General features: G+C 52.7%; 1 protein-coding gene across 1 annotated transcript in view; it reads right to left on the bottom strand.

Moving 5' to 3' along the window:
* tspan4a (tetraspanin 4a) overlaps positions 1 to 20,107 on the bottom strand; it is a 185,960-nt gene extending 165,853 nt beyond the window's left edge. Inside the window, exon 1 of the mRNA XM_072591880.1 lies at positions 19,994 to 20,107. Coding sequence (XP_072447981.1) covers positions 19,994 to 20,012 — 19 coding nt within the window. The 5' untranslated portion in view covers positions 20,013 to 20,107. The remainder of the gene's footprint in view (positions 1 to 19,993) is intronic.
* Positions 20,108 to 22,723: the final 2,616 nt, after the last annotated feature.

Raw genomic sequence — 22,723 nt, 5'->3', positions numbered from 1 at the left:
TTCTCTCTCTCCCCCCACCTCTCTCTCGCTGTCTCTCTGTTTCTCTCTCTCTCTCACTGTCTATCTCTCTCTCCCCACCTCTCTCTCTGTTTCTCTCTCTCTCCCTCTCCCCCCACCTCTCTCTCTGTCTCTGCTTCTCTCTCTCCCCCCACCTCTCTCTCGCTGTCTCTCTGTTTCTCTCTCTCTCTCACTGTCTCTCTCTCTCTCCCCACCTCTCTCTCTGTTTCTCTCTCTCTCCCCCCACCTCTCTCTCGCTGTTTCTCTGTTTTTCTCTCTCTCTCTCCCCACCTCTCTCTCTCTCTCTGTCTCTCTGTTTCTCTCTCTTTCTCCCCACCTCTCTCTCTCTCTCTCGTTGTCTTTCTGTTTCTCTCTTTCACTCCCCACCACTCTCTCTCTGTTTCTCTCTCTCTCTCTCTCCCGACCTCTCTCTCTCTGTCTCTCTCTGTTTTTCACTCTCTCTTTCCCCACCAATCTCTTGTCTCTCTGTTTCTATCTCTCTCTCCCCAACTCTTTCTCATCTCTCTGTTTCTCTCTCTCTCTCTCTCTCCCCACCTCTCTCTCGCTGTCTCTCAGTTTCTCTCTCTCTCACCACCTCTGTCTCTGTCTCTCTGTTTCTCTCTCTTTCTACCCACCTCTCTCTCTCTCCCTCGCTGTCTTTCTGTTTCTCTCTCACTCCCCACCTCTCTCTCTCTGTATCTCTCTCTCTCTCCCCACCTCTCTCTCTCTGTATCTCTCTCTCTCTCCCCACCTCTCTCTCTCAATCTCTCAGTTTCTCTCTCTCACTCCCCACCTCTTTCTCGCTGTCTCTCTGTTTCACTCTCTCTTTCCCCACCAATCTCTTGTCTCTCTGTTTCTATCTCTCTCTCCCCACCTCTTTCTCATCTCTCTGTTTCTCTCTCTCTCTCTCTCTCCCCACCTCTCTCTCTGTCTCTGTTTCTGTCTCTCTCTCCCCACCTCTCTCTCTCAATCTCTCAGTTTCTCTCTCTCACTCCCCACCTCTTTCTCGCTGTCTCTCTGTTTCTCTCTCTCTCCCCCCACCTCTCTTTCGCTGTGTCTCTCTTTCTCTCTCTCTCTCGCCCCACCGCTCTCTCTCTCTGTTTCTCTCTCTCTCCCCACCTCTCTCGCTGTCTCTGTTTTTTTCTCTCTCTCCCCAACTCTCTCTCTCTGTATCTCAGTTTCTCTCTCTCTCCCCACCTCTTTCTCACTGTCTGTTTCTCTCTCTCTTCCCACCTCTCTCTCTGTGTCTCTCTCTGTTTCTCTCTCTCTCCCTCTCTCCCCACCTCTCTCTCTGTTTTTTTCTCTATCTCTCTCACCACGTCTCTCTCTCCCCACCTCTTTCTCGCTGTCTCTGTTTCTCTCTCTCTCTCTCACTCCCCTCCTCTCTCTCTCCCTGTCTCTCTGTTTCTCTCTCTCTCCCCACCTCTCTCTCTCTGTCTCTCAGTTTCTCTCTCTCTCTCCACCTCTTTCTCACTGTCTGTTTCTCTCTCTCTCTCTTCCCACCTCTCTCTCTCTGTATCTCTCTCTGTTTTTTTCTCTCTCTCACCACCTCTCTCTCTCTCTCTCTGTTTCTCTCTCTCTCTCTCTCACTCCCCTCCTCTCTCTCTCCCTGTCTCTCTGTTTCTCTCTCTCTCCCCACCTCTCTCACTCTGACTCTCAGTTTCTCTCTCTCTCTCTCTCCACCTCTTTCTCACTGTTTCTCTCTCTTTCTCTTCCCACCTCTCTCTCTCTCTGTATCTCTCTCTCCCTCCCCTCCTCTCTCTCTCTGTCTCTGTTTATCTCTCTCTCTCCCCCCACCTCTCTCTCGCTGTGTCTCTGTTTCTCTCTCTCGCTGTGTCTCTGTTTCTCTCTCTCTCTCTCTCGCTGTCTGTTTTTCTCTCTCTCTCTCACCACCTCTCTCTCTGACTCTGTTTTTCTCTCTCTCACTCCCCACCTCTCTCTATCTCTCTGTTTCTCTCTCTCTCTCTCTCTCCCTACCTCACTCTCGCTGTCTCTCTGTTTCTCTCTCTCTCTCCCCACCTCTCTCTCCCTGTCTCTGATTCTCTTTCTCTCCACCCACCTCTCTCTTGCTGTCTCTCTGTTTCTCTCTCTCTCTCACCACCTCCCTCTTGCTGTCTCTCTGTTTCTATCTCTCTCTCCCCACCTCTCTCTTGCTGTCTCTCTGTTTCTATCTCTCTGTCCCCACCTCTCTCTCTGTCTCTGTTTCTCTCTCTCTCTCACTGTCTCTCTGTTTCTCTCTCTTTCTCCCCCACCTCTCTCTCGCTGTCTCTTTGTTTTTCTCTCTCTCTCACTCTCTGTTTTTCTCTCTCAGTCTCTCACCTCCTCTCTCTCTCGTCTCTCTGTTTCTCTCTCTCTCTCTCCACCTCTCTGTCTCCCTGTTTCTCTCTCTCTCTCTCTCTCTCCACACCTCTCTCTCACTGTCTGTTTTTTTCTCTCTCTCTCTCTCCCCCTACCTCTCTCTCTGTGTCCCTCTGTTTGTCTCTCTATCCTTACCTCTCTCACTGCCTCTGTTTCTCTCTCTTTCTCCCCACCTCTGTCTCTCAGTTTCTCTCTCTCTCCCCACCTCTTTGTCACTGTCTCTTTGTCTCTCTCTCTCTCTACCTCCCCCACCTCTCTCTTGCTGTGTCTCTGTTTCTCTCTCTCTCGCTGTGTCTCTGTTTCTCTCTCTCTCTCACTGTCTCTCTGTTTTTCTCTCTCTCTCTCACCACCTCTCTCTCTGTCTCTATTTCTCTCTCTCCCCACCTCTCTCCCGTCTCTCTGTTTCTCTCTCTCTCTTCACACCTCTCTCTCACTGTCTGTTTTTTTCTCTCTCTCTCTCCCCACCTCTCTCTCTCTGTCCCTCTGTTTGTCTCTCTATCCTCACCTCTCTCACTGTCCCTCTGTTTCTCTCTCTCTCTCCCCACCTCCCTCTCTATGTCTCTGTTTCTCTCTCTCTCTCTCTCTCGCTGTGTCTCTGTTTCTCTCTCTCACTCCCCACCTATGTCTATCTCTCTGTTTTTCTCTCTCTCTCTCTCCCCACCTCTCTCTCACTGTCTCTCTGTTTCTCTCTCTCTCTCTCACCACCTCTCTCTCTCTCATCTCTCTGTTTCTCTCTCTCTCCCCAGCTCTCTCTGTTTGTCTCTCTGTCTCTCCCCCCACCTCTCTCTCACTGTCTTTCTGTTTCTCTCTCTCCCCACCCCACTTTTCTCTCGCTGTGTCTCTGTTTTTCTCTCTCTCTCCCCCAACTCTCTCTCGCTGTGTCTCTGTTTTTCTCTCTCTCTCCCCCAACTCTCTCTCGCTGTCTCTCTGTTTCTCTCTCTCACTCTCTGTTTTTCTCTCTCGCTCTCTCACAACCTCTCTCTATCTCGTCTCTCTGTTTCTCTCTCTCTCTCCCCAGCTCTCTCTCTGTTTCTCACTCTGTCTCCTCCCCCACCTCTCTCTTACTGTCTCTCTGTTTCTCTCTCTCTCTCCCCACCTCTCTCTCTCTGTCTCTCAGTTTCTCTCTCTCTCTCCCCCCACCTCTTTCTCGCTTTCTCTGTTTCTCTCTCTCCCCCCATCTCTCTCTCCCCACCTCTCTCTCTGTCTCTCAGTTTCTCTCTCTCTCTCCCCACCTCTTTCTCAGTGACTCTGTTTCTCTCTCTCTCCACATCTCTTTCTCGCTTTCTCTGTTACTCTCTCTCTGTCTCTCCCCATCTCTCTCTCTTGCTGTCTTTCTGTTTCTCTCTCTCTATCTCACTGTCTCTCTGTTTCTCTCTCTCTCTCCCCATCTATCTCTCTCTGTCTCTGTTTTTCTCTCTCTCTCTCTTGCTGTCTCTCTGTTTCTCTCTCTCACTCCCCACCTCTCTCTATCTCTCTGTTTCTCTCTCTCTCCCCCCCACCTCTCTCTCTCGTCTCTCTGTTTTTCTCTCTCTCTCTCCCCACCTCTCTCCCTCTCTCTGTTTCTCTCTCTCTCCCCCCACCTCTTTCTCACTGTCTCTCTGTTTTTCTCTCTCTCTCGCTGTCTCTGTTTCTCTCTCTCCCTCTCTCTCCCCACCTCTCTCTCTCTCTTTCTCTCAGTTTCTCTCTCTCTCCACCTCTTTCTCACTGTCTGTTTCTCTCTCTCTCTCCCCACTTCTCTGTCACTGTCTCTGTTTCTCTCTCTCATTCCCCACCTCTCTCTCGCTGTCTCTGTTTCTCTCTCTCTCTCTCTATCTCTCCACCCTCTCTCTCTGTTTGGCTCTCACTCCCCCCACCTCTCTCTCGCTGTCTTTCTGTTTCTCTCTCTCACTCCCCACCTCTCTCTCTCTATCTCTCTGCTTCTCTCTCTCTCCCCACCTCTTTCTCGCTGTCTCTGTTTCTCTCTCTCTCTCCCCCCCCCACCTCTCTCTCTGTCTTTCTGTTTCTCTCTCTCTCTCCCACTGTCTCTTTGTTTTTCTCTCTCTCCCCCACATCCCTCTCTCTGTCTCTGTTTTTTTTCTCTCTCTCTATCTCTCTGTTTCTCTCTCTCTGTCCCCACCTCTCTCTCGCTGTTTCTCTGTTTCTCTCTCTCTCTCTCCCCCCACCTACCTCTCTCTGTCTCTGTTTTTCTCTCTCTCTCTTGCTGTCTCTCTGTTTCTCTCTCTCACTCCTCACCTCTCTCTATCTCTCTATTTCTCTCTCTCTCTCTCCCCACCTCTCTCTCTCTGTCTCTCAGTTTCTCTCTCTCTCTCCCCACCTCTTTCTCGCTGTCTTTCTGTTTCTCTCTCTCTCACTGTCTCTCTGTTTCTCGCTCTCTCTCCCCACCTCTTTCTCAGTGTCTCTGTTTCTCTCTCTCTCCACACCTCTTTCTCGCTTTCTCTGTTTCTCTCTCTCTCTTTCCCCACCTCTCTCTCTTTGTCTCTCTCTGTTTCTCTCTCTCTCTCCACACCTCCCTCTCTGTCTCTCTCTCTCTCTCTCCCCACTTCTCTCTCGCTGTCTTTCTGTTTTTTTCTCTCTCTCCCCACCTACCTCTCTCTGTCTCTGTTTTTCTCTCTCTATCTCTCTCTCTTGCTGTCTCTCTGTTTCTCTCTCTCACTCCCCACCTCTCTCTATCTCTCTGTTTTTCTCTCTCTCTCTCGCCCCACCTCTCTCTCGCTGTCTCTCTGTTTCTCTCTCTCTCTCCCCACCTCTCTCTCTCTGTCTCTCAGTTTCTCTCTCTCATTCCCCACCTCTCTCTCGCTGTCTCTGTTTCTCTCTCTCTCTCTATCTCTCTACCCTCTCTCTCTGTTTGGCTCTCTCTCCCCCACCTCTCTCTCGCTCTCACTCCCCACCTCTCTCTCTCTGTCTTTCTGTTTCTCTCTCTCTCTCCCACTGTCTCTTTGTTTCTCTCTCTCTCTCCCCACCTCCCTCTCTCTGTCTCTGTTTCTCTCTCTCTCTCGTGGTCTCTCTGTTTCTCTCTCTCTCCCCCCCCCCCCCCCCACCTCTCTGTCTCTGTCTCTTTGTTTCTCTCTCTCTCTCTCTCTCCCCACCTCTTTCTCGCTGTCTCTGTATCTCTCTCTCTCTCTCCCCCCCACCTCTCTCTCTCTGTCTCTCAGTTTCTCTCTATCTCTCCCCACCTCTCTCTCGCTGTCTCTGTTTCTCTCTCTCTCTCCCCACCGCTCTCTCACTGTCTCTCTGTTTCTCTCTCTCCCCCCACCTCTCTCTCGCTGTCTCTCTGTTTTTCTCTCTCTCTCTCACTGTCTCTCTGTTTTTCTCTCTCTCTCTGTCTCTCTGTTTCTCTCACTCTCCCACGGTCTCTCTGTTTCTCTCTCTCTCTCCCCACCTCTCTCTCTCTGTCTCTGTTTTTCTCTCTCTCCCCACATCTAACTCGCTCTTTCTCTCTGTTTCTCTCTCTCTCTCTCCCCACCTCTTTCTCGCTGTCTCTGTATCTCTCTCTCCATACCTCTCTTTCACTGTCTGTTTCTCTCTCTCTCTCTGTCGCTCTGTTTTTCTCTCTCTCCCCACCTCTCTCTCGCTGTCTCTCAGTTTTTCTCTCTCTCTCCCCCCACCTCTTTCTCGCTTTCTCTGTTTCTCTCTCTCCCCCCCATCTCTCTCTCCCCACCTCTCTCTCTGTCTCTCAGTTTCTCTCTCTCTCTCCCCACCTCTTTCTCAGTGACTCTGTTTCTCTCTCTCTCCACATCTCTTTCTCGCTTTCTCTGTTACTCTCTCTCTGTCTCTCTATCTCTCCCCATCTCTCTCTCTTGCTGTCTTTCTGTTTCTCTCTCTCTATCTCACTGTCTCTCTGTTTCTCTCTCTCTCTCCCCATCTATCTCTCTCTGTCTCTGTTTTTCTCTCTCTCTCTCTTGCTGTCTCTCTGTTTCTCTCTCTCACTCCCCACCTCTCTCTATCTCTCTGTTTCTCTCTCTCTCCCCCCCACCTCTCTCTCTCGTCTCTCTGTTTTTCTCTCTCTCTCTCCCCACCTCTCTCCCTCTCTCTGTTTCTCTCTCTCTCCCCCCACCTCTTTCTCACTGTCTCTCTGTTTTTCTCTCTCTCTCGCTGTCTCTGTTTCTCTCTCTCCCTCTCTCTCCCCACCTCTCTCTCTCTCTTTCTCTCAGTTTCTCTCTCTCCCCACCTCTTTCTCACTGTCTGTTTCTCTCTCTCTCTCCCCACTTCTCTGTCACTGTCTCTGTTTCTCTCTCTCATTCCCCACCTCTCTCTCGCTGTCTCTGTTTCTCTCTCTCTCTCTCTATCTCTCCACCCTCTCTCTCTGTTTGGCTCTCACTCCCCCCACCTCTCTCTCGCTGTCTTTCTGTTTCTCTCTCTCACTCCCCACCTCTCTCTCTCTATCTCTCTGCTTCTCTCTCTCTCCCCACCTCTTTCTCGCTGTCTCTGTTTCTCTCTCTCTCTCCCCCCCCCCCACCTCTCTCTCTGTCTTTCTGTTTCTCTCTCTCTCTCCCACTGTCTCTTTGTTTTTCTCTCTCTCCCCCACATCCCTCTCTCTGTCTCTGTTTTTTTCTCTCTCTCTATCTCTCTGTTTCTCTCTCTCTGTCCCCACCTCTCTCTCGCTGTTTCTCTGTTTCTCTCTCTCTCTCTCCCCCCACCTACCTCTCTCTGTCTCTGTTTTTCTCTCTCTCTCTTGCTGTCTCTCTGTTTCTCTCTCTCACTCCTCACCTCTCTCTATCTCTCTATTTCTCTCTCTCTCTCTCCCCACCTCTCTCTCTCTGTCTCTCAGTTTCTCTCTCTCTCTCCCCACCTCTTTCTCGCTGTCTTTCTGTTTCTCTCTCTCTCACTGTCTCTCTGTTTCTCGCTCTCTCTCCCCACCTCTTTCTCAGTGTCTCTGTTTCTCTCTCTCTCCACACCTCTTTCTCGCTTTCTCTGTTTCTCTCTCTCTCTTTCCCCACCTCTCTCTCTTTGTCTCTCTCTGTTTCTCTCTCTCTCTCCCCACCTCCCTCTCTGTCTCTCTCTCTCTCTCTCCCCACTTCTCTCTCGCTGTCTTTCTGTTTTTTTCTCTCTCTCTCCCCACCTACCTCTCTCTGTCTCTGTTTTTCTCTCTCTATCTCTCTCTCTTGCTGTCTCTCTGTTTCTCTCTCTCACTCCCCACCTCTCTCTATCTCTCTGTTTTTCTCTCTCTCTCTCGCCCCACCTCTCTCTCGCTGTCTCTCTGTTTCTCTCTCTCTCTCCCCACCTCTCTCTCTCTGTCTCTCAGTTTCTCTCTCTCATTCCCCACCTCTCTCTCGCTGTCTCTGTTTCTCTCTCTCTCTCTATCTCTCCACCCTCTCTCTCTGTTTGGCTCTCTCTCCCCCACCTCTCTCTCGCTCTCACTCCCCACCTCTCTCTCTCTGTCTTTCTGTTTCTCTCTCTCTCTCCCACTGTCTCTTTGTTTCTCTCTCTCTCTCCCCACCTCCCTCTCTCTGTCTCTGTTTCTCTCTCTCTCTCGTGGTCTCTCTGTTTCTCTCTCTCTCCCCCCCCCCCCCCCCCACCTCTCTGTCTCTGTCTCTTTGTTTCTCTCTCTCTCTCTCTCTCTCCCCACCTCTTTCTCGCTGTCTCTGTATCTCTCTCTCTCTCTCTCCCCCCACCTCTCTCTCTCTGTCTCTCAGTTTCTCTCTATCTCTCCCCACCTCTCTCTCGCTGTCTCTGTTTCTCTCTCTCTCTCCCCACCGCTCTCTCACTGTCTCTCTGTTTCTCTCTCTCCCCCCACCTCTCTCTCGCTGTCTCTCTGTTTCTCTCTCTCTCTCTCCCCACCTCTTTCTCGCTGTCTCTGTATCTCTCTCTCCATACCTCTCTTTCACTGTCTGTTTCTCTCTCTCTCTCTGTCGCTCTGTTTTTCTCTCTCTCCCCACCTCTCTCTCGCTGTCTCTCTGTTTCTCTCTCTCTCGCTGTCTTTCTGTTTCTCCCTCTCTCCCCCCACCTCTCTCTCGCTGTATCTCTGTTTCTCTCTCTCTCGCTGTCTCTCTGTTTCTCTCTCTGTCCTCACCTCTTTCTCACTGTCTCTGTTTCTCTCTCTCTCTCCCCACCTCGCTCTCTGTTTCTCTCTCTCTCTCCACCTCTCTCTCGCTGTCTCTCTGTTTCTGTCTCTCTCTCTTTGTCTCTGTTTCTCTCTCTCTCTCCACCTCTCTCTCGCTGTGTCTGTTTCTTTCTCTCTCTCACTGTTTTTCTCTCTCTCTCTCCCCCCACCTCTCTCTCTGCCTCTCAGTTTCTCTCTCTCCTCCACACCTCACTCTCCCTGTCTCTCTGTTTTTCTCTCTCTCTCCACCTCTCTCTGTGTCTCTGTTTCTCTCTCTCTCTCACTGTCTCTCTGTTTTTCTCTCTCTCTCCCCACCTCTCTCTCTCTTTTTCTCTCTCTCTCCCCACCTCTCTCTCGCTGTCTTTCTGTTTCTCTCTTTCTCCCCACCTCTCGATCTCTGTCTCTCACTTTCTCTCTCTACCCACCTCTTTCTCTCAGTCTCTGTTTCTCTCTCTCTCTCCCCACCTCTCTCCCTCTTTTTCTCTCTCTCTCCCCACCTCTCTCTCACTGTCTTTCTGTTTCTCTCTCTCTCCCCACCTCTCGATCTCTGTCTCTCAGTTTCTCTCTCCCCACCTCTCTCTCGCTCTGTCTCTCTCTGTTTCTCTCTATCTCTCTCTCTTCACCTCTTTCTTGCTGTTTCTGTATCTCTCTCTCTACCCCCCCCACCTCTCTCTCACTGTCTCTCTGTTTCTCTCTCTCTCTCTGTTTCTCTGTCTTTCTGTTTCTCTCTCTCTCTCTCTGTCTCTCTGTTTCTCTCTCCTCACCTCTCTCTCTCTGTCTCTGTTTCTCTCTCTCTCTCACTGTCTCTCTGTTTCTCTCTCTCTGTCTCTCTGTTTCTCTCACTCTCCTGTGGTCTCTCTGTTTTTCTCTCTCTCTCTCCCCACCTCTCTCTCTCTGTCTCTGTTTTTCTCTCTCTCTCCCCACCTCTAACTCGCTCTTTCTCTCTGTTTCTCTCTTTCTCTCTCCCCACCTCTTTCTCGCTGTCTCTGTATCTCTCTCTCCATACCTCTCTTTCACTGTCTGTTTCTCTCTCTCTCTCTGTCTCTCTGTTTCTTTCTCTCTCTCCCCACCTCTAACTCGCTCTTTCTCTCTGTTTCTCTCTCTCTCTCTCCCCACCTCTCTCTCGCTGTCTCTCTCTTTTTCTCTCTCTCTCCCCACCTCTCTCTCGCTGTCTTTCTGTTTCTCTCTCTCTCCCCACCTCTCGATCTCTGTCTCTCAGTTTCTCTCTCCCCACCTCTCTCTCGCTCTGTCTCTCTCTGTTTCTCTATATCTCTCTCTCTTCACCTCTTTCTCGCTGTCTCTGTATCTCTCTCTCTCCCCCCACCTCTTTCTCACTGTCTCTCTGTTTCTCTCTCTCTCGCTGTCTCTCTGTTTCTCTCTCTGTCCCCACCTCTTTCTTGCTGTCTCTGTTTCTCTCTCTCTCTCCCCACCTCGCTCTCTGTTTCTCTCTCTCTCTCCACCTCTCTCTCGCTGTCTCTCTGTTTCTGTCTCTCTCTCTTTGTCTCTGTTTCTCTCTCTCTCTCCACCTCTCTCTCGCTGTGTCTGTGCCTTTCTCTTTCTCACTGTTTTTCTCTCTCTCTCTCTCCCCCGATCTCTCTCTCTGCCTCTCAGTTTCTCTCTCTCCCCCACACCTCTCTCTCGCTGTCTCTCTGTTTTTCTCTCTCTCTTCCCACCTCTCTCTCTCTTTTTCTCTCTCTCTCCCCATCTCTCTCTCGCTGTCTTTCTGTTTCTCTCTCTCTCCCCACCTCTCGATCTCTGTCTCTCAGTTTCTCTCTCTCCCCACCTCTTTCTCGCAGTCTCTGGTTTTCTCTCTCTCTCTCCCCACCTCTCTCCCTCTTTTTCTCTCTCTCTCCCCACCTCTCTCGCTGTCTTTCTGTTTCTCTCTCTCTCCCCACCTCTCGATCTCTGTCTCTCAGTTTCTCTCTCCCCACCTCTCTCTCGCTCTGTCTCTCTCTGTTTCTCTATATCTCTCTCTCTTCACCTCTTTCTCGCTGTCTCTGTATCTCTCTCTCTCCCCCCACCTCTCTCACTGTCTCTCTGTTTCTCTCTCTCTCTCTGTTTCTCTCTGTCTCTCTGTTTCTCTCTCCCCACCTCTCTCGCTGTCTCTGTTTCTCTCTCTCTCTCTCCCCACCTCTTTCTCGCTGTCTCTCTGTTTCTCTCTCTCTCTCTCCCCACCTCTTTCTCGCTGTCTTTCTGTTTCTCTCTCTCTCTCTCCTCACCTCTCTCTCTGTTTCTCTTTTCTCTCTCTCTCTGTCTCTCTGTTTCTCTCACTCTCCCGCGGTCTCTCTGTTTCTCTCTCTCCTCTCCCCACCTCTCTCTCTGTCTCTGTGTTTCTCTCTCTTTCCCCACCTCTAACTCGCTCTTTCTCTCTGTTTCTCTCTCTCTCTCTCTCTCTCTCTCCCCACCTCTTTCTCGCTGTCTCTGTATCTCTCTCTCCATACCTCTCTTTCACTGTCTGTTTCTCTCCCTCTCTCTGTCGCTCTGTGTTTCTCTCTCTCCCCACCTCTCTCTCGCTGTCTCTCTGTTTCTCTCTCTCTCTCACCTCTCTCTGTTTCTCTCTCTCTCTCTCTCTCTCTCCCCCCACCTCTCTCTCTCTGTCTCTCAGTTTCTCTCTATGTCTCCCCACCTCTCTCTCGCTGTCTCTGTTTCTCTCTCTCTCTCCCCACCTCTCTCTCAGTGTCTCTCTGTTTCTCTCTCTCCCTCCACCTCTCTCTCACTGACTCTCTGTTTCTTTCTCTCTGTCTCTCTGTTTCTCTCACTCTCCCGCGGTCTCTCTGTTTCTCTCTCTCCCTACCTCTCTCTCTCTCTGTCTCTGTTTTTCTCTCTCTCTCCCCACCTCTCTCTCGCTGTCTTTCTGTTTCTCTCTCTCTCCCCACCTCTCGATCTCTGTCTCTCAGTTTCTCTCTCCCCACCTCTCTCTCGCTCTGTCTCTCTCTGTTTCTCTCTATCTCTCTCTCTTCACCTCTTTCTCACTGTCTCTGTATCTCTCTCTCTCCCCCCACCTCTTTCTCACTGTCTCTCTGTTTCTCTCTCTCTCTCTCTGTCTCTCTGTTTCTCTCTCTCTCTCCCCACCTCTCTCTCGCTGTCTCTGTTTCTCTCTCTCTCTCCCCACCTCTCACTCTCTGTCTCTGTTTCTTACTCTCGCTGTGTCTCTGTTTCTCTCTCTCTCTCTCCCCACCTCTCTCTTGCTGTCTCTCTGTTTCTCTCTCACTGTCTCTCTGTTTTTCTCTCTCTCTCTCACCACCTCTCTCTCTCGTCTCTCTGTTTCTCTCTCTCTCTCCCCACCTCTCTCTCTTTGTTTCTCTCTCTCTCTCTCTTCCCACCTCTCTCTCTCTCTGTCTCTCTCTGTTTCTCTCTCTCTCCCCCCACCTCTCTCTCGCTGTGTCTCTGTTTCTCTCTCTCTCTCCCCCCACCTCTCTCTCGCTGTGTCTCTGTTTCTCTCTCTCTCTCCCCCCACCTCTCTCTCGCTGTCTCTCTCTCTCTCTCTCTCTCTCTCTCTCTCTCTCTCCCCACCTCTCTCTTTTTGTTTCTCTCTCTCTCTCTCTCTCTCCCCCCACCTCTCTCTCGCTGTGTCTCTGTTTCTCTCCCCCCACCTCTCTCTCGCTGTGTCTCTGTTTCTCTCCCCCCACCTCTCTCTCGCTGTGTCTCTGTTTCTCTCTCTCTCTCCCCCCACCTCTCTCTCGCTGTGTCTCTGTTTCTCTCTCTCTCTCCCCCCACCTCTCTCTCGCTGTCTCTCTCTCTCTCTCTCTCTCCCCACCTCTCTCTTTTTGTTTCTCTCTCTCTCTCTCTCTCCCCCCACCTCTCTCTCGCTGTGTCTCTGTTTCTCTCCCCCCACCTCTCTCTCGCTGTGTCTCTGTTTCTCTCCCCCCACCTCTCTCTCGCTGTGTCTCTGTTTCTCTCCCCCCACCTCTCTCTCACTGTGTCTCTGTTTCTCTCCCCCCACCTCTCTCTCGCTGTGTCTCTGTTTCTCTCCCCCCACCTCTCTCTCACTGTGTCTCTGTTTCTCTCCCCCCACCTCTCTCTCGCTGTGTCTCTGTTTCTCTCCCCCCACCTCTCTCTCGCTGTGTCTCTGTTTCTCTCCCCCCACCTCTCTCTCGCTGTGTCTCTGTTTCTCTCCCCCCACCTCTCTCTCACTGTGTCTCTGTTTCTCTCCCCCCACCTCTCTCTCACTGTGTCTCTGTTTCTCTCCCCCCACCTCTCTCTCGCTGTGTCTCTGTTTCTCTCCCCCCGCCTCTCTCTCGCTGTGTCTCTGTTTCTCTCCCCCCACCTCTCTCTCGCTGTGTCTCTCTCTCTCTCCCCCCACCTCTCTCTCACTGTGTCTCTCTCTCTCTCCCCCCACCTCTCTCTCACTGTGTCTCTCTCTCTCCCCCCCCACCTCTCTCTCACTGTGTCTCTGTTTCTCTCCCCCCACCTCTCTCTCGCTGTGTCTCTGTTTCTCTCCCCCCACCTCTCTCTCGCTGTGTCTCTGTTTCTCTCCCCCCACCTCTCTCTCGCTGTGTCTCTGTTTCTCTCCCCCCACCTCTCTCTCGCTGTGTCTCTGTTTCTCTCCCCCCACCTCTCTCTCGCTGTGTCTCTGTTTCTCTCCCCCCACCTCTCTCTCACTGTGTCTCTGTTTCTCTCCCCCCACCTCTCTCTCACTGTGTCTCTGTTTCTCTCCCCCCACCTCTCTCTCACTGTGTCTCTGTTTCTCTCCCCCCACCTCTCTCTCGCTGTGTCTCTCTCTCTCTCCCCCCACCTCTCTCTCGCTGTGTCTCTGTTTCTCTCCCCCCACCTCTCTCTCGCTGTGTCTCTCTCTCTCTCCCCCCACCTCTCTCTCACTGTGTCTCTCTCTCTCTCCCCCCACCTCTCTCTCGCTGTGTCTCTGTTTCTCTCCCCCCACCTCTCTCTCGCTGTGTCTCTGTTTCTCTCCCCCCACCTCTCTCTCACTGTGTCTCTCTCTCTCTCCCCCCACCTCTCTCTCACTGTGTCTCTGTTTCTCTCCCCCCACCTCTCTCTCACTGTGTCTCTGTTTCTCTCCCCCCACCTCTCTCTCGCTGTGTCTCTGTTTCTCTCCCCCCACCTCTCTCTCGCTGTGTCTCTGTTTCTCTCCCCCCACCTCTCTCTCGCTGTGTCTCTGTTTCTCTCCCCCCACCTCTCTCTCGCTGTGTCTCTGTTTCTCTCCCCCCACCTCTCTCTCGCTGTGTCTCTGTTTCTCTCCCCCCACCTCTCTCTCGCTGTGTCTCTGTTTCTCTCCCCCCACCTCTCTCTCGCTGTGTCTCTGTTTCTCTCCCCCCACCTCTCTCTCGCTGTGTCTCTGTTTCTCTCCCCCCACCTCTCTCTCACTGTGTCTCTGTTTCTCTCCCCCCACCTCTCTCTCGCTGTGTCTCTGTTTCTCTCCCCCCACCTCTCTCTCGCTGTGTCTCTGTTTCTCTCCCCCCACCTCTCTCTCGCTGTGTCTCTCTCTCTCTCCCCCCACCTCTCTCTCGCTGTGTCTCTGTTTCTCTCCCCCCACCTCTCTCTCGCTGTGTCTCTGTTTCTCTCCCCCCACCTCTCTCTCGCTGTGTCTCTCTCTCTCTCCCCCCACCTCTCTCTCGCTGTGTCTCTCTCTCTCTCCCCCCACCTCTCTCTCGCTGTGTCTCTGTTTCTCTCCCCCCACCTCTCTCTCGCTGTGTCTCTGTTTCTCTCCCCCCACCTCTCTCTCACTGTGTCTCTGTTTCTCTCCCCCCACCTCTCTCTCGCTGTGTCTCTGTTTCTCTCCCCCCACCTCTCTCTCGCTGTGTCTCTGTTTCTCTCCCCCCACCTCTCTCTCGCTGTGTCTCTGTTTCTCTCCCCCCACCTCTCTCTCACTGTGTCTCTGTTTCTCTCCCCCCACCTCTCTCTCGCTGTGTCTCTGTTTCTCTCCCCCCACCTCTCTCTCGCTGTGTCTCTGTTTCTCTCCCCCCACCTCTCTCTCGCTGTGTCTCTGTTTCTCTCCCCCCACCTCTCTCTCGCTGTGTCTCTGTTTCTCTCCCCCCACCTCTCTCTCACTGTGTCTCTGTTTCTCTCCCCCCACCTCTCTCTCGCTGTGTCTCTGTTTCTCTCCCCCCACCTCTCTCTCGCTGTGTCTCTGTTTCTCTCCCCCCACCTCTCTCTCACTGTGTCTCTCTCTCTCTCCCCCCACCTCTCTCTCACTGTGTCTCTGTTTCTCTCCCCCCACCTCTCTCTCACTGTGTCTCTGTTTCTCTCCCCCCACCTCTCTCTCGCTGTGTCTCTGTTTCTCTCCCCCCACCTCTCTCTCGCTGTGTCTCTGTTTCTCTCCCCCCACCTCTCTCTCGCTGTGTCTCTGTTTCTCTCCCCCCACCTCTCTCTCGCTGTGTCTCTGTTTCTCTCCCCCCACCTCTCTCTCGCTGTGTCTCTGTTTCTCTCCCCCCACCTCTCTCTCGCTGTGTCTCTGTTTCTCTCCCCCCACCTCTCTCTCGCTGTGTCTCTGTTTCTCTCCCCCCACCTCTCTCTCGCTGTGTCTCTGTTTCTCTCCCCCCACCTCTCTCTCACTGTGTCTCTGTTTCTCTCCCCCCACCTCTCTCTCGCTGTGTCTCTGTTTCTCTCCCCCCACCTCTCTCTCGCTGTGTCTCTGTTTCTCTCCCCCCACCTCTCTCTCGCTGTGTCTCTCTCTCTCTCCCCCCACCTCTCTCTCGCTGTGTCTCTGTTTCTCTCCCCCCACCTCTCTCTCGCTGTGTCTCTGTTTCTCTCCCCCCACCTCTCTCTCGCTGTGTCTCTCTCTCTCTCCCCCCACCTCTCTCTCGCTGTGTCTCTCTCTCTCTCCCCCCACCTCTCTCTCGCTGTGTCTCTGTTTCTCTCCCCCCACCTCTCTCTCGCTGTGTCTCTGTTTCTCTCCCCCCACCTCTCTCTCACTGTGTCTCTGTTTCTCTCCCCCCACCTCTCTCTCGCTGTGTCTCTGTTTCTCTCCCCCCACCTCTCTCTCGCTGTGTCTCTGTTTCTCTCCCCCCACCTCTCTCTCGCTGTGTCTCTGTTTCTCTCCCCCCACCTCTCTCTCACTGTGTCTCTGTTTCTCTCCCCCCACCTCTCTCTCGCTGTGTCTCTGTTTCTCTCCCCCCACCTCTCTCTCGCTGTGTCTCTGTTTCTCTCCCCCCACCTCTCTCTCGCTGTGTCTCTGTTTCTCTCCCCCCACCTCTCTCTCGCTGTGTCTCTGTTTCTCTCCCCCCACCTCTCTCTCGCTGTGTCTCTGTTTCTCTCCCCCCACCTCTCTCTCGCTGTGTCTCTCTCTCTCTCCCCCCACCTCTCTCTCGCTGTGTCTCTGTTTCTCTCCCCCCACCTCTCTCTCGCTGTGTCTCTGTTTCTCTCCCCCCACCTCTCTCTCGCTGTGTCTCTGTTTCTCTCCCCCCACCTCTCTCTCGCTGTGTCTCTGTTTCTCTCCCCCCACCTCTCTCTCGCTGTGTCTCTGTTTCTCTCCCCCCACCTCTCTCTCGCTGTGTCTCTCTCTCTCTCCCCCCACCTCTCTCTCGCTGTGTCTCTGTTTCTCTCCCCCCACCTCTCTCTCGCTGTGTCTCTGTTTCTCTCCCCCCACCTCTCTCTCACTGTGTCTCTGTTTCTCTCCCCCCACCTCTCTCTCACTGTGTCTCTGTTTCTCTCCCCCCACCTCTCTCTCGCTGTGTCTCTGTTTCTCTCCCCCCACCTCTCTCTCGCTGTGTCTCTGTTTCTCTCCCCCCACCTCTCTCTCACTGTGTCTCTCTCTCTCTCCCCCCACCTCTCTCTCACTGTGTCTCTGTTTCTCTCCCCCCACCTCTCTCTCACTGTGTCTCTGTTTCTCTCCCCCCACCTCTCTCTCGCTGTGTCTCTGTTTCTCTCCCCCCACCTCTCTCTCGCTGTGTCTCTGTTTCTCTCCCCCCACCTCTCTCTCGCTGTGTCTCTCTCTCTCTCCCCCCACCTCTCTCTCGCTGTGTCTCTGTTTCTCTCCCCCCACCTCTCTCTCGCTGTGTCTCTGTTTCTCTCCCCCCACCTCTCTCTCGCTGTGTCTCTCTCTCTCTCCCCCCACCTCTCTCTCACTGTGTCTCTGTTTCTCTCCCCCCACCTCTCTCTCGCTGTGTCTCTCTCTCTCTCCCCACCTCTCTCTCGCTGTGTCTCTCTCTCTCTCCCCCCACCTCTCTCTCGCTGTGTCTCTGTTTCTCTCCCCCCACCTCTCTCTCGCTGTGTCTCTGTTTCTCTCCCCCCACCTCTCTCTCGCTGTGTCTCTCTCTCTCTCCCCCCACCTCTCTCTCGCTGTGTCTCTGTTTCTCTCCCCCCACCTCTCTCTCACTGTGTCTCTGTTTCTCTCCCCCCACCTCTCTCTCACTGTGTCTCTGTTTCTCTCCCCCCACCTCTCTCTCGCTGTGTCTCTGTTTCTCTCCCCCCACCTCTCTCTCGCTGTGTCTCTGTTTCTCTCCCCCCACCTCTCTCTCGCTGTGTCTCTCTCTCTCTCCCCCCACCTCTCTCTCACTGTGTCTCTGTTTCTCTCCCCCCACCTCTCTCTCGCTGTGTCTCTGTTTCTCTCCCCCCACCTCTCTCTCACTGTGTCTCTGTTTCTCTCCCCCCACCTCTCTCTCGCTGTGTCTCTGTTTCTCTCCCCCCACCTCTCTCTCGCTGTGTCTCTCTCTCTCTCCCCCCACCTCTCTCTCACTGTGTCTCTGTTTCTCTCCCCCCACCTCTCTCTCGCTGTGTCTCTGTTTCTCTCCCCCCACCTCTCTCTCGCTGTGTCTCTGTTTCTCTCCCCCCACCTCTCTCTCGCTGTGTCTCTCTCTCTCCCCCCACCTCTCTCTCACTGTGTCTCTCTCTCTCTCCCCCCACCTCTCTCTCACTGTGTCTCTCTCTCTCTCCCCCCACCTCTCTCTCGCTGTGTCTCTGTTTCTCTCCCCCCACCTCTCTCTCACTGTGTCTCTGTTTCTCTCCCCCCACCTCTCTCTCGCTGTGTCTCTGTTTCTCTCCCCTCACCTCTCTCTCGCTGTGTCTCTGTTTCTCTCCCCCCACCTCTCTCTCGCTGTGTCTCTGTTTCTCTCCCCCCACCTCTCTCTCGCTGTGTCTCTGTTTCTCTCCCCCCACCTCTCTCTCGCTGTCTCTCTCTCTCTCTCCCCCCACCTCTCTCTCGCTGTGTCTCTGTTTCTCTCCCCCCACCTCTCTCTCGCTGTGTCTCTCTCTCTCTCCCCCCACCTCTCTCTCGCTGTGTCTCTGTTTCTCTCCCCCCACCTCTCTCTCACTGTGTCTCTCTCTCTCTCCCCCCACCTCTCTCTCGCTGTGTCTCTGTTTCTCTCCCCCCACCTCTCTCTCGCTGTGTCTCTCTCTCTCTCCCCCCACCTCTCTCTCGCTGTGTCTCTGTTTCTCTCCCCCCACCTCTCTCTCACTGTGTCTCTCTCTCTCTCCCCCCACCTCTCTCTCACTGTGTCTCTCTCTCTCTCCCCCCACCTCTCTCTCACTGTGTCTCTCTCTCTCTCCCCCCACCTCTCTCTCACTGTGTCTCTCTCTCTCTCCCCCCACCTCTCTCTCACTGTGTCTCTCTCTCTCTCCCCCCACCTCTCTCTCGCTGTGTCTCCCCCCCCCCATCTCACTGTCCCTCTCCACACATGCAGCCTGGCCTGCTGTGGTGTAGCAGAACTTTTCTGTGTTGATATTGGATTCCCAGCATCCACATCAGTACCAGCTTAAAGATGCAAATATCCACTTTCTGCTCTCGGCTCACTCTTTAATCTATAGTGTGGCAACAAATGAAAAGGTTTATTTAAGTTCATGTAGGCGCTATACACTGAGACTTTACAATGTGGCTGCAGTCACTATATCCTGGGGCAGAAGATTCGATGATCATGTTGACATTTCTACCTTTAAATGTTTTATTACTGCCAGTTTGGATGATAGAATGGTTGCCTCTCCCAAGCTGTCTTGTATATTTGAAGTGACCCCAGTGTTTCCACTGGAGATATTTCTGGTCTTACACTCAATGTAAACAAACATAATGTAGAGCAGCTGTGTTCTCCACAAAGGGTTGCTCAGTGGAGAGCAGGTGGAAGGCCGAATGGCCTCATGTTGCATTGTATCTGGAGAGCCAGGAAGCAGTTAATGTGGAGCCATTGACAATGTCAAAGTGTTCATCTTTATACAGTTTGTCAGTCCTATCATCCAATCCCACCACATTATAGGGACATTACATATTCCTCAGAAGGACAATCTCTCTTCGAATAAGGACTTTAATGTTGAAGTTTTGCTTATTTCTTTGTTTTTCGACTTTGTACCTAAGATTTTGTACCCCGTACCTTTTCACCGAAGGTGGTGCCAGGTTTACGACCTTTTACAGTACTCCTGTATCCCTGTACTTGAGCAAATGTGACAATAAAACCCAATTCTAACTCTAATTCAATAGGCTTCTGCATGAAGAGCTGACAGCTTTGGGAAATATGTTGACCATGGCGGTCCGAGCTGGTTTCCACCTTTGACTTAATGTTCCCTTCTCTCCAACTTTCTGAAATACTAGGTCACTGAGCAGATTGGAGGATTGGTTTCATCTGCTGTTCTCGTAGCCTCTCCACCCTGTGTTTACAATGGACTGGTCCCCAGCACACTGCGACTGGTGACTGCAACATGCTGAGCTCTGAGCTCTCCTCCAGCCCATGGCCCCAGCGCTTAGCCATCCTGCCCACCTCGTGTGTTCTGTACACAGCCCGAGCAGAGGGAGGTTTAAAAAGCCGGGAGTGTGTCACAGGAAAGGGCGCAGTGCTCAAACTGTCCCATCTTTGACAATTGTGAATGCTATCTGAATCCTGCAAGATCTGAACTATCTGTGATAGCAATCAGCTTGAAGTCTATCAGTGCAAGGCTAACCAGAGATGGAGAAAGGTGTTGTTAACAGGATTAGACCATAAGACCATAAGACATAGGAGTGGGAGTAAGGCCATTCGGCCCATCGAGTCCACTCCGCCATTCAATCATGGCTGCTGGGCATTTCAACTCCACTTACCCGCATTCTCCCTGTAGCCCTTAATTCCTTGTGACAACAAGAATTTATCAATCTCTGCCTTGAAGACATTTAGCGTCCCAGCCTCCACTGCACTCTGCGGAATGAATTCCACAGGCCCACCACTCTCTGGCTGAAGAAATGTCTCCACATTTCTGTTCTGAATTTACCCCCTCTAATTCTAAGGCTGTGTCCACGGGTCCTAGTCTCCTCGCCTAACAGAAACAATTTCCTAGCGTCCACCCTTTCCAAGCCATGTATTATCTTGTAAGTTTCTATTAGATCTCCCCTTAACCTTCTAAACTCCAATGAACACAATCCCAGGATCCTCAGCCGTTTCTCGTATGTTAGACCTACCATTCCAGGGATCATCTGTGTGAATCTCTGCTGGACACGCTCCAGTGCCAGTATGTCCTTCCTGAGGTGTGGGGACCAAAACTGGACACAGTACTCCAAATGGGGCCTAACCAGAGCTTTATAAAGTCTCAATAGCACAACGGTGCTTTTATATTCCAACCCTCTTGAGATAAATGACAACATTGCATTCGCTTTCTTAATCATGGATTCAACCTGCATATTGACCTTTAGAGAATCCTCGACTAACACTCCCAGATCCCTTTGTACTTTGGCTTTATGAATTTTCTCACCATTTAGAAAGTGGTCCATGTTGTATTCTTTTTTCCAAAGAGATTGGCTCAGTCAATCCACTTTGATCGAATGATGATGATGAAGTCACGCTGATTTCATTCATAACGACATGACACATTATCAGTGGCATGGGCTAAAAACTCACACTTACTGGGAAGAAAGGAACGTGTAATCAAATACTCTCCCGAAATATCTGATTCTCCTTCTGTCCGGCTAATCGACAGGCAACTGCTCACAAAGATCCAGAGATTTACGAAACAGCCCACCCGAACAGGAAACAGCAACTGCTGGTTAACCTTCTTCAGTTTATAAAGCATTGCAATGTCCAGCACACACAGCAGCTCCCTGTTCAATACACCCCCCCACACAAACACACAGCAGCTCCCTGTTCAATACACCCCCCCCACACAAACACACAGCAGCTCCCTGTTCAATACACCCCCCCACACACACACACAGCAGCTCCCTGTTCAATACACCCCCCCACACACACACACAGCAGTTCCCTGTTCAATACACCCCCCCCACACAAACACACAGCAGCTCCCTGTTCAATACACCCCCCCCCACACACACACAGCAGCTCCCTGTTCAATACACCCCCCCCCACAAAAACACACAGCAGCTCCCTGTTCAATACACCCCCCCACACACACACACAGCAGCTCCCTGTTCAATACACCCCCCCCCACACACACACAGCAGCTCCCTGTTCAATACACCCCCCCACACAAACACACAGCAGCTCCCTGTTCAATACACCCCCCCACACACACACACAGCAGCTCCCTGTTCAATACACCCCCCCACACAAACACACAGCAGCTCCCTGTTCAATACACCCCCCCACACAAACACACAGCAGCTCCCTGTTCAATACACCTCCCCACCCTCACACACAGCAGCTCCCTGTTCAATACACCCCCCCACACAAACACACAGCAGCTCCCTGTTCAATACACCCCCCCACACAAACACACAGCAGCTCCCTGTTCAATACACCCCCCCACACACACACACAGCAGCTCCCTGTTCAATACACCCCCCCACACACACACACAGCAGCTCCCTGTTCAATACACCTCCCCACACAAACACACAGCAGCTCCCTGTTCAATACACCCCCCCCCCCCACACACACACAGCAGCTCCCTGTTCAATACACCCCCCCCACACACACACACAGCAGCTCCCTGTTCAATACACCCCCCCACACAAACACACAGCAGCTCCCTGTTCAATACACCCCCCCACACAAACACACAGCAGCTCCCTGTTCAATACACCCCCCCACCCTCACACACAGCAGCTCCCTGTTCAATACACCCCCCCCCACACACACACACAGCAGCTCCCTGTTCAATACACCCCCCCACCCTCACACACAGCAGCTCCCTGTTCAATACACCCCCCCACCCTCACACACAGCAGCTCCCTGTTCAATACACCCCCCCCACACAAACACACAGCAGCTCCCTGTTCAATACACCCCCCCACACAAACACACAGCAGCTCCCTGTTCAATACACCTCCCCACCCTCACACACAGCAGCTCCCTGTTCAATACACCCCCCACACAAACACACAGCAGCTCCCTGTTCAATACACCCCCCCACACACACACACAGCAGCTCCCTGTTCAATACACCCCCCCCCACACACACACACAGCAGCTCCCTGTTCAATACACCCCCCCACACAAACACACAGCAGCTCCCTGTTCAATACACCCCCCCACACAAACACACAGCAGCTCCCTGTTCAATACACCCCCCCACCCTCACACACAGCAGCTCCCTGTTCAATACACCCCCCCACACACACACAGCAGCTCCCTGTTCAATACACCCCCCCCCACACAAACACACAGCAGCTCCCTGTTCAATACACCTCCCCACCCTCACACACAGCAGCTCCCTGTTCAATACACCCCCCCCCACACACACACAGCAGCTCCCTGTTCAATACACCCCCCCACACACACACACAGCAGCTCCCTGTTCAATACACCCCCCCACACACACACACAGCAGCTCCCTGTTCAATACACCCCCCACACACACACACACAGCAGCTCCCTGTTCAATACACCCCCCCCCACACAAACACACAGCAGTTCCCTGTTCAATACACCCCCCACACAAACACACAGCAGCTCCCTGTTCAATACCCCCCCGACACACACACACACACAGCAGCTCCCTGTTCAATACCCCCCCGACACACACACACACACAGCAGTTCCCTGTTCAATACACCCCCCGACACACACACACACACACACAGCAGTTCCCTGTTCAATACCCCCCCCACACACACACACACACACACACAGCAGTTCCCTGTTCAATACCCCCCCGACACACACACACACACACACACAGCAGTTCCCTGTTCAATACCCCCCCGACACACACACACACACACACACACACACACAGCAGTTCCCTGTTCAATACCCCCCCGACACACACACACACACACACACACACACACAGCAGTTCCCTGTTCAATACCCCCCCCACACACACACACACACACACACAGCAGTTCCCTGTTCAATACCCCCCCGACACACACACACACACACACACACACACACAGCAGTTCCCTGTTCAATAACCCTCCCCCCCCCCCACACACACACACACACACACAGCAGCTCCCCATTCAATATCCCCCCGACACACACACACAGCAGCTCCCTGTTTAATATCCACAAACACATA

The sequence above is a fragment of the Chiloscyllium punctatum genome, chromosome 22, assembly GCF_047496795.1.
Source record: "Chiloscyllium punctatum isolate Juve2018m chromosome 22, sChiPun1.3, whole genome shotgun sequence".
NCBI lineage: Eukaryota > Metazoa > Chordata > Chondrichthyes > Orectolobiformes > Hemiscylliidae > Chiloscyllium > Chiloscyllium punctatum.
Note: the sequence above shows the minus strand (reverse complement) of the source record. Positions and strands in the feature narration are given on the sequence as shown.